The following is a 15,330-nucleotide window of genomic DNA, read 5'->3' on the forward strand; positions in this document are numbered from 1 at the left end:
ACCTGAAGATGCCGTGTAACGGCCAAAAAACAAAACTAATATGCTGTGTTCAACAGCCAAACAAAGGGCATGCTGGGTAACGGCCAAAAAATAAAAATATGCTATATTTAATAGCTAAAACAAACGGTTATGCTGTGATTAACAGTCAAGAAATAGAAATGATTGGTTTAACATCAAAGATAATAAAAAGAGGTGGAATGATCAAAACAAGGAGGTGCATGTTGAGAGTGATAGTTAAGATAAAATGCATAAATTAGTTTTAATACTAATTAAATAATTAATGAATGTTTAATTTGTCTAATATAATTGTATGATTTATATTGTCAAAATATCTATCTAAGCAAATGAAAGAGAAAAATGAATTGTTAACTGGATAGGATTTAAGATTTAAGTAATGGGTTTTTGAGGATAATGATATAGTTATATATATATTATATATATAGTTATATGAGGGAAATATCTGTTTAAAATATTGAGTTGCGTTAATTGAAAATAAGATTAGTTAATGATTTGTTTCAATTTGTGACCAGAGCGAAAGCTTCATTTTGAAAAGATATGTTCTATTTTATTTATTTTTTGTTTTAAAAAATAAACATTTATCAAAAAAAACCCAAAACATTTCATCGATAGCAAATGAGTAAAATATTTTTTGTTTCTTTCCGCAGTATATCCATTCATCTGGCATAATTCATAGAGTAAGTAAAACTCTTCAAGCTTTCCTTTTTTATAGGTTTAGATAGGTTTAGATATTTTTGTAGCAAGATTCTCTTCAATCACATATCCATATATAATGCTTGGAGTTTTATACTGAAATTTTATACTGAAATATACAAAGAAAGATAATGTTTATTGCACAATTTCAAATATTGATACCTACAAGGCTTCTTTGAAAAAGTCTTTGCTGTTTTAATGAGAACTTGATAATGTATTCCTTGGGTTCTTTGATGTACTGTTTGCAAAGTCACAGTTTAAATGCAAATTAAACTATCCTTCAGGAATTATTACAATAACTATTTCCAATTCAGTATAAACGCAATGAATAGTGTGATTGATTGAAAGGAAATCAGGATTTTGCATGCTTGTAATATTTTCATTTTGCTCAGTGGAAATGTTATAGTGATATACATGCACATACCTGTTTGACTTTGGATTTTTTTAAAAAAATACTTTGCTTGCTCCCTTGGCTTCTGTAATTGTTCAGTCACTGCCAGAGAAGCTTCTGATCCCTTGAGTATCGGTCCCTATGTTCATATTTGGCAACACATCAGCCCATTTGCATTCTGGGCCATTGTTTGTCTTGAACAAATGAAAAAAATGCCTTCCTTTGAAATAAATACTTCCAATTGCAAATGAATTCAATTTTAGATTTCTTGTTTTAAATATTTTATAGGATTTAAAACCTGGAAATCTAGCGGTTAATGAAGACTGCGAGTTGAAGGTAAGAAACTGAATGCTCTAGTGGCTTTTTCAGAAGTAAATACTGGGGAATCTGGAATTATGTCAGATACAACTAACGCAAAAAGCATTTTAAAAATGAGAACAGGTTGCAGTCTGTAGCACTATTGTGTGAAATAATAGACTGTTAATGTCTGTGTGCCTGGATTAACTGCATATTTCCTCAGTAAGGATAGACTCTGCAACATTGCACACTATGTAAGGATGATTGCTTGTAAAAGAAGTTTGTTAACATTTTTCCAGAAGCTTTAAGCTTGAATGTTTTCATAATTATTCGATTTCATCCCGTTGTTTGTAAGAAGACAGCAGAATCAAGTCTTTGTCTTTTACAAAACACCATTTCTCTTTTTCAAAAGGTATCTTTAATTAAGCTGTGGAAAATAAGATACAAGTTGGAAACATAGCATGCAGTCCTAGATTGGGGTAATGGGAATAAAATGCTGAGCAGACACTCTAGGGCAGTGATGGCTAACCTTTTTGCTGGTGTGTGCCAAAAGCGGGGGGGGAGTGCAGGGGGGGTTGTGTGCATGTGTGACCACACCCATAATTCAATGCCCCCCCCCGTGCATGCGTACACGACCCCCTGTGCTCCCCCCCGCTTTTGGCACATGATGGCACAGTGGGCTAGGTAAGCCCGTTTTTCACCCTCCCCAGGCTCCAGAGGCTTTTTTGCACCCTGGGGAGGGCGAAAACAGCCTTCCCCATCCCTCCAGAGGCCGGAAATGGCCCGTTTCCCAGCTTCCGGTGGGACCAGAAGGCCTGTTTTCCGCTCTCCCCAGGCTCAGAGGCTTTCTAGGAGCCTGGGGAGGGCGAAAATGGCCTTTCTCTCCCCCCCAACCCTCCGGAGGCCGGAAATGGCCCATTTCCCGACTTCCAGTGGGACCAGAAGGCCCATTTTTCACTCTCCAGGCTCCAGAGGCTTTCTGGAGGTCCTCTGGAGGCAGGAAACAGCCCATTTCCCAAATTCCAGTGAGTTCAGAAGGCCCGAAAATCAGCTGGCTGGCACATCCATGTGAGCTGGAGCTGAGCTAGGGCAATGTTTGTGTGCCCACAGATATGGCTCTGTGTGCCACCTGTGGCACGTGTGCCATAAGTTTGCCATCATGGCTCTAGGGCTTTTCACTTTCATTTAAGACAATTGAGCATCTTAATAAAGGCTCTGTTGATGGGGTTCATATAAAAAGCTTCAAAAATTAAATTATTTTTGAGTTACTATTGTTAGTATGGATTGGCTGAAGCTACAAGCAGTTCAGTATGATCTTCAATTTGGGTCTATGTTACAACCGTAACTGGTTATTGAGTTCAGGATTTGTATGAATTCATGGCAAACACACAATATTTCCAACAAGCAATAATCCCTAGGACAGCACATAAAGGCAACATAAATTGCTTAAGTTTTGTTAGAGCATCATAGGTGTGTTTAAACAGATTCACTGTTTTTTAAAACATATTCCAACAGAAAAAGAGAAATTAAACAGAGGGTCAGATGTAGAGTATTTTCAAAGAAATCTTGTAGCAAAATCCTCTGAAAGTATGCAAAGCTTCTTACCTGCCAACTATTAAATTGCAACTTTAATATAAGAAAGCAATTACAGGTAGTCCACAATTTATGACCAGTTATTTAATGATTGCTCAGTCATTACAGCCTTGAAATGGGTGCTTTAGAGATCATAAAGTGCTTCCTGCCATAATAAAATGTCACATTGCTCTCCGATCGCATGACTGCATTTTGAGCACTTGGCAACCTGTTCACATTTACAATCAGTTGCCAAATGTCCTGAAAATTACAATTTTCGCTGCCAGGTCCTCCAGTGTTGGGGACAGATCAAGCTCAGAGCTAGCCTAGAATCACTGCTTGACTGCTAAAGGGCTAAGGTCATTCCTAAGAGTAGGCTGCTAGACTGAGGAGATTCCTATATTATAGACAGAACATAATAAAGTAGTTAACTCAAACTGTGTGTGTGTGTGTGTGTGTGTGTGTGTGTGTGTGTGTGTGTGTGTGTGTGTTTGCCTAACACCCAGAAAGTCAATAAGCATTCTGGTGATTGTTCTCCTTGGCCTGGGCCCTCTCCACCATGCCCTGGAAGCCCAAACCACAGCAGTCTGCTTAACAACCCACAGCTGCAAGTTGGAGATTGCAGGATTGCAGTCAGTGAACAAAATAGTTCCATTGTATGTCAAGCAACAAGATTTCAGGTCCAGTTTTGGTTATAAGTGGAGGATTACCTGTAAGTGCTTTATTTCATTTTTTCACTTTTAAAATCATAGCAATTTAATTTTTAAAAAATTGCATTGAGTTGGAGCCACATATTGGTACATGCAGTAATGAGTAGTGAGACTGATTTTCAAATTGTATTTCCATCCACTTTGAGCATAGTAACCCTGAACCCTATGTAATGCTTGGAGCCTGAGGTCTTTGACCCTTTGAATGGCATTTTGGAATATCTGATAATGGGGGAAGAAAATCTATGTCTGCCAGCTACATTGTCATGGCCTAAAGTAAGCTCAAAGCTTTCTCAGTAGCTTTGAATATAAATAATAAGCCAAATTCATGTTATTTCAGTTTTCTGCCTTTATGATTATATATTGTAAAAAATAATTCCTGTGAACTGAGATTTCCACTTACTACTGTCAGGAAAAATGTAATATGCCAAACTTGCATTTATGATGTTTGAATAAATAGCATGTAATGAATAGGCCTTTGAGATTCTTATCCTTTACTTGCAAAAATGATATTTAATATGAACAAAGCTACAAAACCCAAATAACAATTTGCATTCCTCTAAAATAAGGGTATTATTTCATTGCAATCAATTATTTGGATAATGTTGTAAATTGAATGAGAAAATATATGGATATGAGAAATAAGTATTTTAGCAGTGCGACAGAAATGTAATGTCGCCTGTTAGGCATCTCTCTTAACTATTTTCAAGGGAATAGATTTATATTTTTAGGGAAATGTTTAGGAATATTTTCTAACTTGAACAAATCTCATTCCAATTCAAGGTTTTTATGATAATTCTAGAAATGAAAATTGATTATATTTTGTTCCTCTAAAACAGATTTTAGATTTTGGGCTGGCAAGACATACAGATAGTGAGATGACTGGCTATGTGGTTACTAGGTGGTATCGAGCCCCAGAAGTTATACTTAATTGGATGCATTATACACAAACAGGTAATTTTTGTATTTGCTAGAAACTCTTGTTCTGTGCTGGGGTTTCTGTAACCACTGATTATATAATTTCATCACTTCTATTGCAAAAGAGTAGCAGCTTTACAAAAACTACCTTGTGATCACTTTGTAGACCAACCAAAAAACTCAGTTTTTTTATTTGCAGAGACATTGAATAAAATTGCAAAGAATTAAACAACAGATAGTGTAACTGTTTGCATATTAATTTCTATATCATTTCTAGAGGGAAACATCTTAGTTCTAATCATCTGCAGGACATTAGGTAGGTTTCTGAAACTCTTGGGTTTCAAGGCTTTGCCATTTCTGCAATGTCTGACTTCACTTGTCTGGTTTTCCTATTCAGCCATTCTTAACAGTGGCCCCTTACTATAGGGCAGTGATGACTAACCTTTTCCAAACCGAGTGCCCAAAGCACACGCAAATGCGCGTGTGCATGCCCGAACCCCCCAAATGCAATACACGCTCGGCCCCATATGTGCCCCGCGCATGTGCTTGCGACACCCCCACATGTGCCTTGCGCCCCCCCATGTATGCGCATGACCACTGCCCCCATGCACATGCGACTCACACACACACACACACACACACACACACACACACACACACACACCGCCCCTGTGCATGCACAGCAGAGACCCGATGACCAGCTGGCCTGTGGGAGGTGCACGCGTATGCGCAACAGAGCTGAACTGGGGTGACAGCTTGTGTGCCCACAGAGAGGGCGCTGTGTGCCACCTATGGCACGTGTGCTATAGGTTCGTCATCACGGCTATAGGGACTTGGAAGCCAAGTACTATATGTAACTCCTGAAAACTCTGCTACAAGTACTCTTTATTTACCAATCATTTGTTCAGCAACCATTTGTAGGTACAGTAGCACTGAAAAAGGAGACTTATAACTGATTCTGAAAGTTTTGCCAGGTCCCAGCAACCCCATCATGTTGGCCTCTCAAACCATCACATATCTTGCGGCCCAATTACCATCATTAAATGAAGACTACCCGTATTGCCTTTCATACATGTAGTCCTATGTCAGATACATGTATCATCATTGTAATTACATAAAATATCCCACAATTTCCTCCTCCTCCTCTTCCTCTTCATGCTATTCTGCAGACTTAGACCAACAATTACTTGCTCTGTGCTACTTTTGAGTATTAATTACTATATTATTTAATTATTAGTTATTACCATACTGATTACACTTCTGACAAGGGAAGCTGGTATTTGCAGAAAACCTGCCGCAATAATAAGCCAACAATAGAAGCTTTATTTGTATTTTTTTAAAATAATAGTCCACTGGTACATAGAACTCACTGAGTTTTATGAGTAGATAAAATGGAAATGATACTATATCATGCTGAGCTCCTTACATGAAAATTTAAAATGTAATAAAGAACTGGCACAACAGACAGCTTTGATTTGGATATACCTAGCAGCTTCATCAATGCTAAAGAACAGAAACTTTGAAACAAAGAAGATTCCTGTAGCTCAGACTGTTAACGTTCTAAAAAAGCATTCATTGAACTATTGAAATTGCAGAAATAGAACATACATTTTCAGTTACAAATCACAAAACACTGATTTTGCGTTGTTGCTTTTTTTAAAGGTTTTGTTGTTGATTGATGAGCTGAATTTAGATGCTGCTCACATCAATTTAATGGGTGCATTTTCTGTATTTCAGTAGATATCTGGTCGGTGGGGTGTATAATGGCTGAGATGGTAACGGGAAGGCCCCTTTTCAAGGGCAATGATCGTATCCTTTCTTGATGAATGCTTCACATTAAGTTGGAGAAATATGCAAAAATTCAGGTATCAAAGTAAGTCACTTCGTAATCACTTCAAGTGAAAAATGATCAGTTGAGCTATATACCAGTACTTGCAAACATCAAGCCAGCTTTGGAGGTATATAGCTTTGCCACGAAGTTGCCAGATTAATAGTTTGTCACAGCTCATAGCAACAGCATTTAGGCTTATATACAGTACCACCCTGTAGCACTTTACAGCAGTCTATGGGCAGTTTACAATGAAGAAGCATTATTTGTATATTGCACTCATTTTACTGATCTTGGAAAGGTTGAAGGCTCTAGCCATGTCAGGATCGAACTCCAGGCTCTGAGTGGGCAGAGTTTGCCTGCAATACTGCATTTTAAGTACTGCTCCACCAGGGCTCTTATTTTAATTAAATTAAATATAATTAAATGCTGGTTGAAAGTCACATTTTTTGTTCCAACATTTGGCATATAGGATTGCATTTTAGTTTATATGTGTTGATGCAGCTAAACTTTGAGTTTATCCTTTTTTCTCTCTCTCTCTTTTTTTTTTACTGTCATGGACATTTTTAGAGGCACAAAATGAGTTATGAAGAATCAGTGTTTAAAGACAACATAGCTTTCTATCTTCAAAATTTGGAAGATGAGATCATTGATACTAGTTTAACAAAGAAAGAAATCTAAAATTTTAATGTAGGTATCAAATCTTTTACAAATTGTTAGCCTGAAATCACTTGAGATGACCAAAAGTGTGGTAAAAAAAACAAAAGTGAAGATGACCCATTAATGAATATTCGATTTGATTTTTTATTTGATTTTTATAACGCCCTTTTCCAGCAGGACTCAGGGCGGTGAAAGCCGAGATAAAACATAGCATATAAAATTTAAAAACAGTTTAAAAGATATTAAATAATTTCGGCCCACAATTTAAAACAACCCAGCTAAAACCAATTTCAAATTAAAACCGAAAGGATGGGATCAAGCCAGCCCGGCTAGATGAAATAAATGAGTTTTCAGAGCCCGACGAAAAGTCCGGAGGTCTGGTATCGTGCGTATCTCTGGGGGTAGGTCGTTCCAGAGGGCAGGTGCCGCTACAGAGAAGGCTCTCCCCCTGGGGGTCACCAGCCGACATTGTCTGGCCGACGGCACCCTGAGGAGTTCCTCTCTGTGCGAGCGTACTGGCCGGTGGGAGCTATTGGCGGCAGAAGGCGGTCTCGTAGATACCCCGGCCCTAAGCCATTTGAGGAGTATCCTTTTAGTTGTGAATTCCTAGCCAACTGCTGGTAGTTATGAAAAAGTATATGAAGTATGTATGTTACATGCTTTGATTTCAACAGTAAAATCAGATTAATTATATCGTTTTTTAAATAACATGCTGACTGAATATTTGATTCCTGACTTTGACATTCAGATCTGGACCAGCTTACAGAAATTATGAAAGTTACAGGCACACCAACTCAGGATTTTGTTCAGAAACTACAAAGCCAAGATGTAAGTTGCTGCTTTTGCCAAATTTACATGAGCAGGTTCAGAAATAGATGGTTCTGTGGTATTTAAATGCACTAGTTCTATTTTGAGATTTTCTTTTAACACAGCATAGAAAGCAGCAAACCAAGGAAATCTGGTTAGAAACTATTAGAAACTTTTTTAGTTCACAGTCATCCATACCTCATTAATATAAATTATTGCTGTCTTAAACGCTATACATCATAGGAAATTTTACGTGGTTCTAATTTTTAAAGAAATATTTCAGGCACCTTGTGTTTAAAACTTTAAATTAATTATTGTGATTCTTTTACCCTTAAGATGTTGCTGAGCTTCCCCTTTCTATGTGAGGTATACTTGATGTGAGAAATTGTCACAAGATCGCAAGAAAATGATAGGTGGAAACTGTTTATCCTATCCAATAGAGACCTCTGACATCACTTCTGATGAGATCCATAGCTATATAAATTTAATTAATAAAAATTAAAAATCATATAGACAAAAATAAAAGGCACAAGAATGTAAAACTTGATTTCACTACAAATTGGATTTATATTGTATACAGGTAATCCTTGACTTACGACCACAATTGAGTCCAGAATTTATGTTGTTAAGCAAGTTGTTAAGTGAGTCATGTCCAATTTTACAACCTTTTTGTTAAGTAAATCTGGCCTCTCGTATTGACTTTGCTTGTCGGAAGCCAGCTGTGAAGGTTGTAAATGGCAATCACATGACACCCCCCCCCCGGGTACTGGAACTGTCATAAATACATGTCAATTGCCAGTGCCCAAATTTTGATCAAGTGACCATGGTGATGTTCTAATGTTGTAAGTGCAAGGCTCAGTTGTAAGTCACTTTTCTAATGCCGTTGTAACTTCAAATATTCACTAAACAAACAGTTGTAAGTTGAGAACCACTTGTACATAGCACTTTTGTACTGGCCTTATAAGCTTTTCTGTAGTAAGCCAATCAGAAGTTCTAATAACAGCCTGGGTTTGAGATCTGAGCGCCCTGTGACAGGGTGAGTTCCCATTACTTCTACTATCTCCTGCCCACCTAGCAGTTCGAAATAATGCAAAATGTGAATAGATAAATAGGTAACAGTTTGGTGGGAAGATAACAGTATTCTGTGCACCTCAGTGTATAGTCATGCTGGCCACATGACCATGGAAGCTTCTTTGGACAGTGCTGGTTCTCGGCTAAGAAACATAAATGAGCACCACCCCCTAGAATTGGGCATAGCAATAGCATTTAGACTTATATACCACTTCACAGTGCTTTACAGCCCTCTAAGCGGTTTACAGAGTCAACATATTGCCTCCAACAATCTGGGTCCTCATTTTACCAACCTCAGAAGGATGCAAGGCTAAGTCAACCTTGAGCCTGGTGAGAATCGAACTGCCAAATTGCTGGCAGCCGGCAGTCAGCAGAAGTAGCCTGCAGTACTGCATTCTAATGATATGACTGGAAAAGGGAAATTGTGTGTATGTGTGTGTGTGTACACACATTTCCAAGATTCATAATTTGCCTGCATCTATGGTCTGAGAAAAAATTAAATTATCTTAAACTATAGAAATTACTGAAAGTAGGGAAATTGTATGAATTAATTTAGGAACTTCAGATCCAAAGTGAACTCTTATGTAATTTGTCTGTGTATTCCACACGTGCATTTTCCCCCATATATTCACCAGGAATAAAACCCAGTTTGATAGCATCCAATTTCTTTTTCTTCATTTCATTTCCTGAATTAATAAACAATATCCAGTAATCTTTGTGTCTATTTATTTTAAGGCAAAAAATTATATCAAAAGCCTTCCACAAGTACAGAAAAAAGATTTTGCTGCCATTTTGAAAAATGCAAACCCTTCAGGTAAGTTAAATATTGATAGATGTAGTATATTAGAAAATTATGTGATATCAGGATAGTAAACAGACTGACTTATCTTCTATCCTATCACATAAGAAAACTTTCAAGATTGTCTTTGTACCCTGTGAAAATTTTATTGTAGAATTATTTTCTGAATAATTTCTTCATAATTGTCAGATTATCTGGCTAATAAAGGTCAGCTTTTCCTGCTAGATACATTTCATTATAAATTAAACTTCTTTGAGCTTTTGCTCTTTGAAGAACTACATGATCTCTAGAAGATGCAGAACTTACACAAAATACATGCTTGATCTATTTCCAGCGAATTTGTCCTTAAACTTCCTTTCTGATTTGTTGATCCAGCTGTGAACCTTTTGGAAAAGATGCTGGTATTAGACCCAGAGAAGAGAATAACAGCAAGTGAAGCTTTGGCACATTCTTATTTTGAAACCATTCATGATCCTGACGAGGAAAACAAAGCAGAGAAATATGATGACACTTTTGACAACATGGATCTGCCCCTGGATGAATGGAAGTGTATGTTTGGAATTGTTGTGTTGAATAGCAGTCTTCTAATGACGATGAGATTGGTGTAGGAAACCTTATCTACATTCGTCAAATAGATTTTTACACATTTTAATTAAAATATAATTCAGGGGAACTGAAGAATCTGCTGCATTAAATAAGACACATAGAAATACTTCTCTGTCCTTGCTGTTCCATTCTGTCTCTTTGACCTACATTATTCCCTCTCTTCCAATTAATTTTCCAAACTCTTAGACAAATGTCTTTTCTACGCTCAATTCTACAATTGGCTTGAATACACATGGATGGGCAAGAAATGAGAGAACAGCAAGGAGAAATGAAAATAGCTATGAAAGCTGCTATAAGCAGAAGTGGCAAGGTATAAATTTAATAGTAATTACTAAAGCTGCCCTTATTATGAGGGGGAAATATTATTTGCTGACAGCATTCTGTAAATTTTGCATTACGGGAATTAATTGGGGAGATATATGCAAGCAATATACTTCCATGCCATGAAAATCATCAACTGCTTTCTGTATTAGGTGGCTTTCAACGTACCGTAGTAGGAGCAAACTGGCTCTTTTTCTGAAAATCAGTGAAGGAAGAGGAAGGGGAACTGCACCATCTTGGTTTCTAGTCATTGGATGCTTAAAATACCTGAAATATATAATTGGAAAAGCTACCATCATCAACAGCTATGTGCAGCTATGCCTTAATTGGACCAATTCAAATTTACAAAATAGAGCCCAAAATTCAAGATGTTATATATAATGAGGTTAATTTATTGCTGCTAGCATTTTAGAATTGAATATAATAAATTGTGTTTTAAAAGTTAGTCTATAGCTAAATGGGAGACCTCAAGCTTAAGCTACTGACGACATTGGTTAATACACTTATTAACACATTTATGAGATCTCAAGAAAAGATAAACAATTTTAGTGAACAAATGTGACATGCTTGCCTACACCAAGCTCCAGATCACTTTCCTCCTTCTCCCAAATCTGGATTACTGCACCATCTTACTAAATTTTGATTTTTTTTAAAAAAAAAATCTGAATCTAACGGGAATATTTTTGTTTTCTTTAACTTTTATAGGTATCACGTATAAAGAAGTTGTAAACTTTAACCCATTGCAATTGGCTGAGTCAAAAGAAACGGTAGTATAACCTCAAGCTGTGTGTTTGTTTAAAAACTGAGTAAAGAAAAGAGACTGTAAATGTTATATTTATGTAAATGTATATGTATATATGTATATAATTGTATAAATCTTTTATTAATAAATTAGATGTAACCATTTTAATATGAATTTTGAAGCGGTTGTGCTCAAAACTTTTTATATCGTAAATTACAGCAGTCCCTCTTAAAAGAACCTTAGCCTTATTATAATAGAAACAAAACTTTTCCCCCCAAAATGGATATTCATACGATTACCACCTCTATTATGATATTTTTCAAGGTATGCTTCAATTACAGATAGTCCTTGACTTATGACCACAGTTGGGATCAGAATTTCCATCATAAATCATTGTGATTGTAAGTTGAATTACATCTGATTTTATGATAATTTTTACAGCCATTAAGTGAATCAACACAATTGTTAAAGTGAATCACACGATCAGTAAGCAAATCCAGCTTTCTCAATGGACATTTTTTCCCAAAAATGACAAAAAGGTCACAAATTGCTGCAACCATGTGAACCGATTGCCAAGCAGCCCAATTGCGATCACATGACTGCAGGGATGATGCGTTAGTCATAAGTGAAAGTACAGATTATAAATTGCTTTTCCCAAGGCTGTTGTAACTTTGAACCATCATTAAATGTCATAAGTTGAGGACTGCCTGTACGTACATATTGAGTCCATTGAGCACATTTGTTGAGAACCAGTTATCTATATTTCGAATATTTGCTTGGAAGCTAGTGCCTTTATAAAAGAGATTATATGATTATGTGAATGTTTCATTCTGCCCCATGAGCATCTCTAGAAACAATTCTGCAGGCCCTTCTCTTCTTCCTAATTTATAGCTTTCCTAGTATATAGGTTACCTATGTGTTCATAATTTCTGGTACTTTAAAAAAAAATTATTTGAAAAACACAGCAATTTTCTTCACTGTGTGCTCACACTCAATAGGAAAACAACTCATAATGTGCATATTGAACATCAGTTTCATAGTGTTGCAGCTAGCAGTATGGGCCCTTTGAACATGGAAAATTTACAGTCAAATTCCTGTATCTTACAGTGGCCGAAAGCCCCTCAACCAGCTCTTCAAACAGAGATTATCTGAAACATCATAATCTAATTGCCAAACAATTACTGAAAATGTTTATTCTAGAGATCTTTATTTTTCTACAATAGAACTTTACATACTTGATTTTAAGGGGAAACATTGGGTAGTCAGTTTTATTTAGTCAGGTCTAAAAAAAAAGTACCGTATTTTTCGGAGTATAAGACACACATTAGTTTTTGGGGAGGAAAACAAGGGAAAAAAATTCTATCTTTGCCTACCAGCATCCGTCGGTATTCATCTGCTTAGTGTCCTTGCAGCAAATAGCAAACAGCCCGGTCGGTTTCAACACGTTATCGCAGCCTGATTCAGCACGAGCAGCAGATTGGCGGATGGATCGGCCTTCCGGAATACCCCCAATCAGCTGTTCCAGGCTGCAGGGATTGTCACAGACCATTGCCGCCTCCATGCCTCGCATTTTTGGCCTCTGTGCCTCGTGTTTTTGGCCTCTGAACGCTCCATTTTAGACTCGTTCCAGGCTGCGGGGATCGCCACAGCACATCGCTGCCTCCGCGCGTTACATTTTCAGCCTCCACACACCCCGTTTTTGGCCTCTGCATGTCGCATTTTCAAGCGGTTCCAAGTGGCAGGGATCACCGCTGCCGCTGATCCCCGCCACCTGGAACTGCCCGAAAATGCAATACGCGGAGGCAAAAACAGGACGTGCAGAGGTCAAAAACTCAACGTGCAGAGGCGGCGATATACTGCGGCAATTCCCACAGCCTGGAACAGGTCTAAAACAGCGTGTGGAGGCCAAAAACGTGACACGCTGAGGCTGAAAACAGCCGAAGGGTGGGGGCGGGAGGGCTACATTCGGTGTATAAGACGCAGCCAAATTTTCACCCTCTTTGGGGGGCGGGAGTGCATCTTATACTCTGAAAAATACGGTACATGACAAGTGAAAAAAGGCAAGACAGCATAAGAAGGTTTCTTTCAGCATTCTTACTTTGAAATGAAAGCGTGGAGTGGATGTATGTGTGTACACATGTTCATCTGCACTGAGTAGATTACATTTTGATTAAGTCAGATTCTCTTGTTCAGTAATTCCTATTGTGATTGGCACAGGTAATACAAGGGTTTAACTTAGTAATATTTCCTAGTTGTGTTGCTTTAAATTTGATAAACTAATTAAAACAGGGACTTTTTTTACATGCAAAACGTACAATCTGTTTGGTTTCTGCCATGTCTATGCTGAATTTTATCTAAATTCACTGCTTTGTTTTTGCATATTTGTTTTTCTGTGCGGGGTTCTTTCAATGAAAGAAATCTAGAATCCCAAACTCAACCTTCTGTAACTGTGAATATGCTCCTTTAAAAAAACATGTATGAAAAATGGTTAATGATTATTGAAATAATCCATCTCTCTGGTGAAAATAAGCCTTCATAAGATATGACTGTTGACTTGGAAATATAGCATGCCATTCCTTTTACTTATCAATTCTGTTGATGCTGAGAAACTCAGGAATAAAAAAAAACAGTAACTCTTTCCTTTTAAAATTAAATGTAAATACAAGTGTGTTGTAAATTAAATGTATTGTAAATTCTTTGCAATGCTTTGTCTACCTCCAACTTCAATAAATAACAGTAATAATGTTTTCTTCTCCTCTCTTCTGAACAGTTTTTTGTGAGGCTAGCATTTTTTTTAAAGGCAAATATTAATTGCAATTAAAATCAGGTGAAAACAGCTGCAAGGATACAAAAAACGCTCTCTCTTTTTTTTTTTTGTTCAATTAATCACAACAACCATGTGATCCCTAGAAAAAAGGCAGCTTCTTCAAACAGTTCCTGTATCTTTTTGCAATAAAATTCCAAATTGCAGCACAGTTCTATCAGGTTACACCAGTAGTTCAAACTGGAAGGCAATATCAAGTGTTCATTTAGGGAACATCATCTAAATGGAAGTATCAAGTTGGGATTTTCTGGAGCTCTTGTGCTGATTTAGTGGTTGTCAGGATTTATGCAGCCTAAAATTCTCTCAGATTAGACAGTTACCTGTGTAACCTGAACTGGCCTATTGGGGACACAGAATAAAGGAGTGACCTATTATGTATGTTGTATTCAAGTTGCCTATTTTTAAGTGTGAAGAGAATAGGCAGGCTTCATGTGCTCCCAGTAACGTAACCTTCAGCATGAAAGTATGGTGTCCTTGCTAGGTCCATCTTAATGCAAGGAAGATTTTTTTTCCTCAAAATAATTTTCATTTCTAAGTGTCCCTTCAAGATTGAGAGAAGATGATAGATCAAAGACCTCACTTGTTTTGCTTGCCTTCCTTCAGGCAACCATCTATCCTTTTGTATCCAATCTAGTTAGCTATTTGCTTAACTCTGGCAAATATTTCCAACATGGCTTATCGACTTTCTTCTAGTACATCTTCATAAAAGGTACAATTTATTTGTGGAAGCAAATACTGAAGGATGATATGCTAGGAGCAAGGTAACTTTTGATGAAGGACGCTTTCATGTAGATAAGTTTTTTGCAAGATAATCCTTCTGGGTGCATAAATGGCCTTAAATGCTAAATAAGCACATGAAGTGATGCTCCATCTAGCCCCTACTGTTAATACGTAGGCCTGGAAATCCTATTGTCACTGGATCCTTCCAAGGACAAAGCTGGTGAGAATGGAAAAATAAAACAGGTTTGTATCCTTGATCTAATCTGATGAAGAATAACTGATCCAATTGTTCTGGTATGTTAGCCTTTTGGGGATTTACTATTTTTCAGTCATTTTGATACATAGCTTGAAAGTTT

General features: G+C 37.2%; 1 protein-coding gene across 2 annotated transcripts in view; it reads left to right on the forward strand.

Annotated features, from left to right (window-relative positions):
- Positions 1–14,175, forward strand: part of MAPK12 (mitogen-activated protein kinase 12) — a 29,908-nt gene extending 15,733 nt beyond the window's left edge. Inside the window, exons 5-12 of one of the 2 annotated variants that reach the window (XM_034421191.3) lie at positions 666–695; positions 1,391–1,438; positions 4,518–4,632; positions 6,337–6,405; positions 7,833–7,912; positions 9,698–9,776; positions 10,137–10,310; positions 11,394–14,175. In XM_034421191.3, the coding sequence (XP_034277082.1) occupies positions 666–695; positions 1,391–1,438; positions 4,518–4,632; positions 6,337–6,405; positions 7,833–7,912; positions 9,698–9,776; positions 10,137–10,310; positions 11,394–11,464 (666 nt within the window). In that variant the 3' untranslated portion in view covers positions 11,465–14,175. Of the gene's footprint in view, positions 1–665; positions 696–1,390; positions 1,439–4,517; positions 4,633–6,333; positions 6,406–7,832; positions 7,913–9,697; positions 9,777–10,136; positions 10,311–11,393 lie in introns of both variants that reach the window. The other variant, XM_034421182.3, reaches the window with a different exon arrangement.
- The last annotated feature ends 1,155 nt before the right edge of the window (positions 14,176–15,330 follow it).

The sequence above is a fragment of the Pantherophis guttatus genome, chromosome 7 (assembly GCF_059756535.1).
Source record: "Pantherophis guttatus breed Tessera chromosome 7, ASM5975653v1, whole genome shotgun sequence".
NCBI lineage: Eukaryota > Metazoa > Chordata > Lepidosauria > Squamata > Colubridae > Pantherophis > Pantherophis guttatus.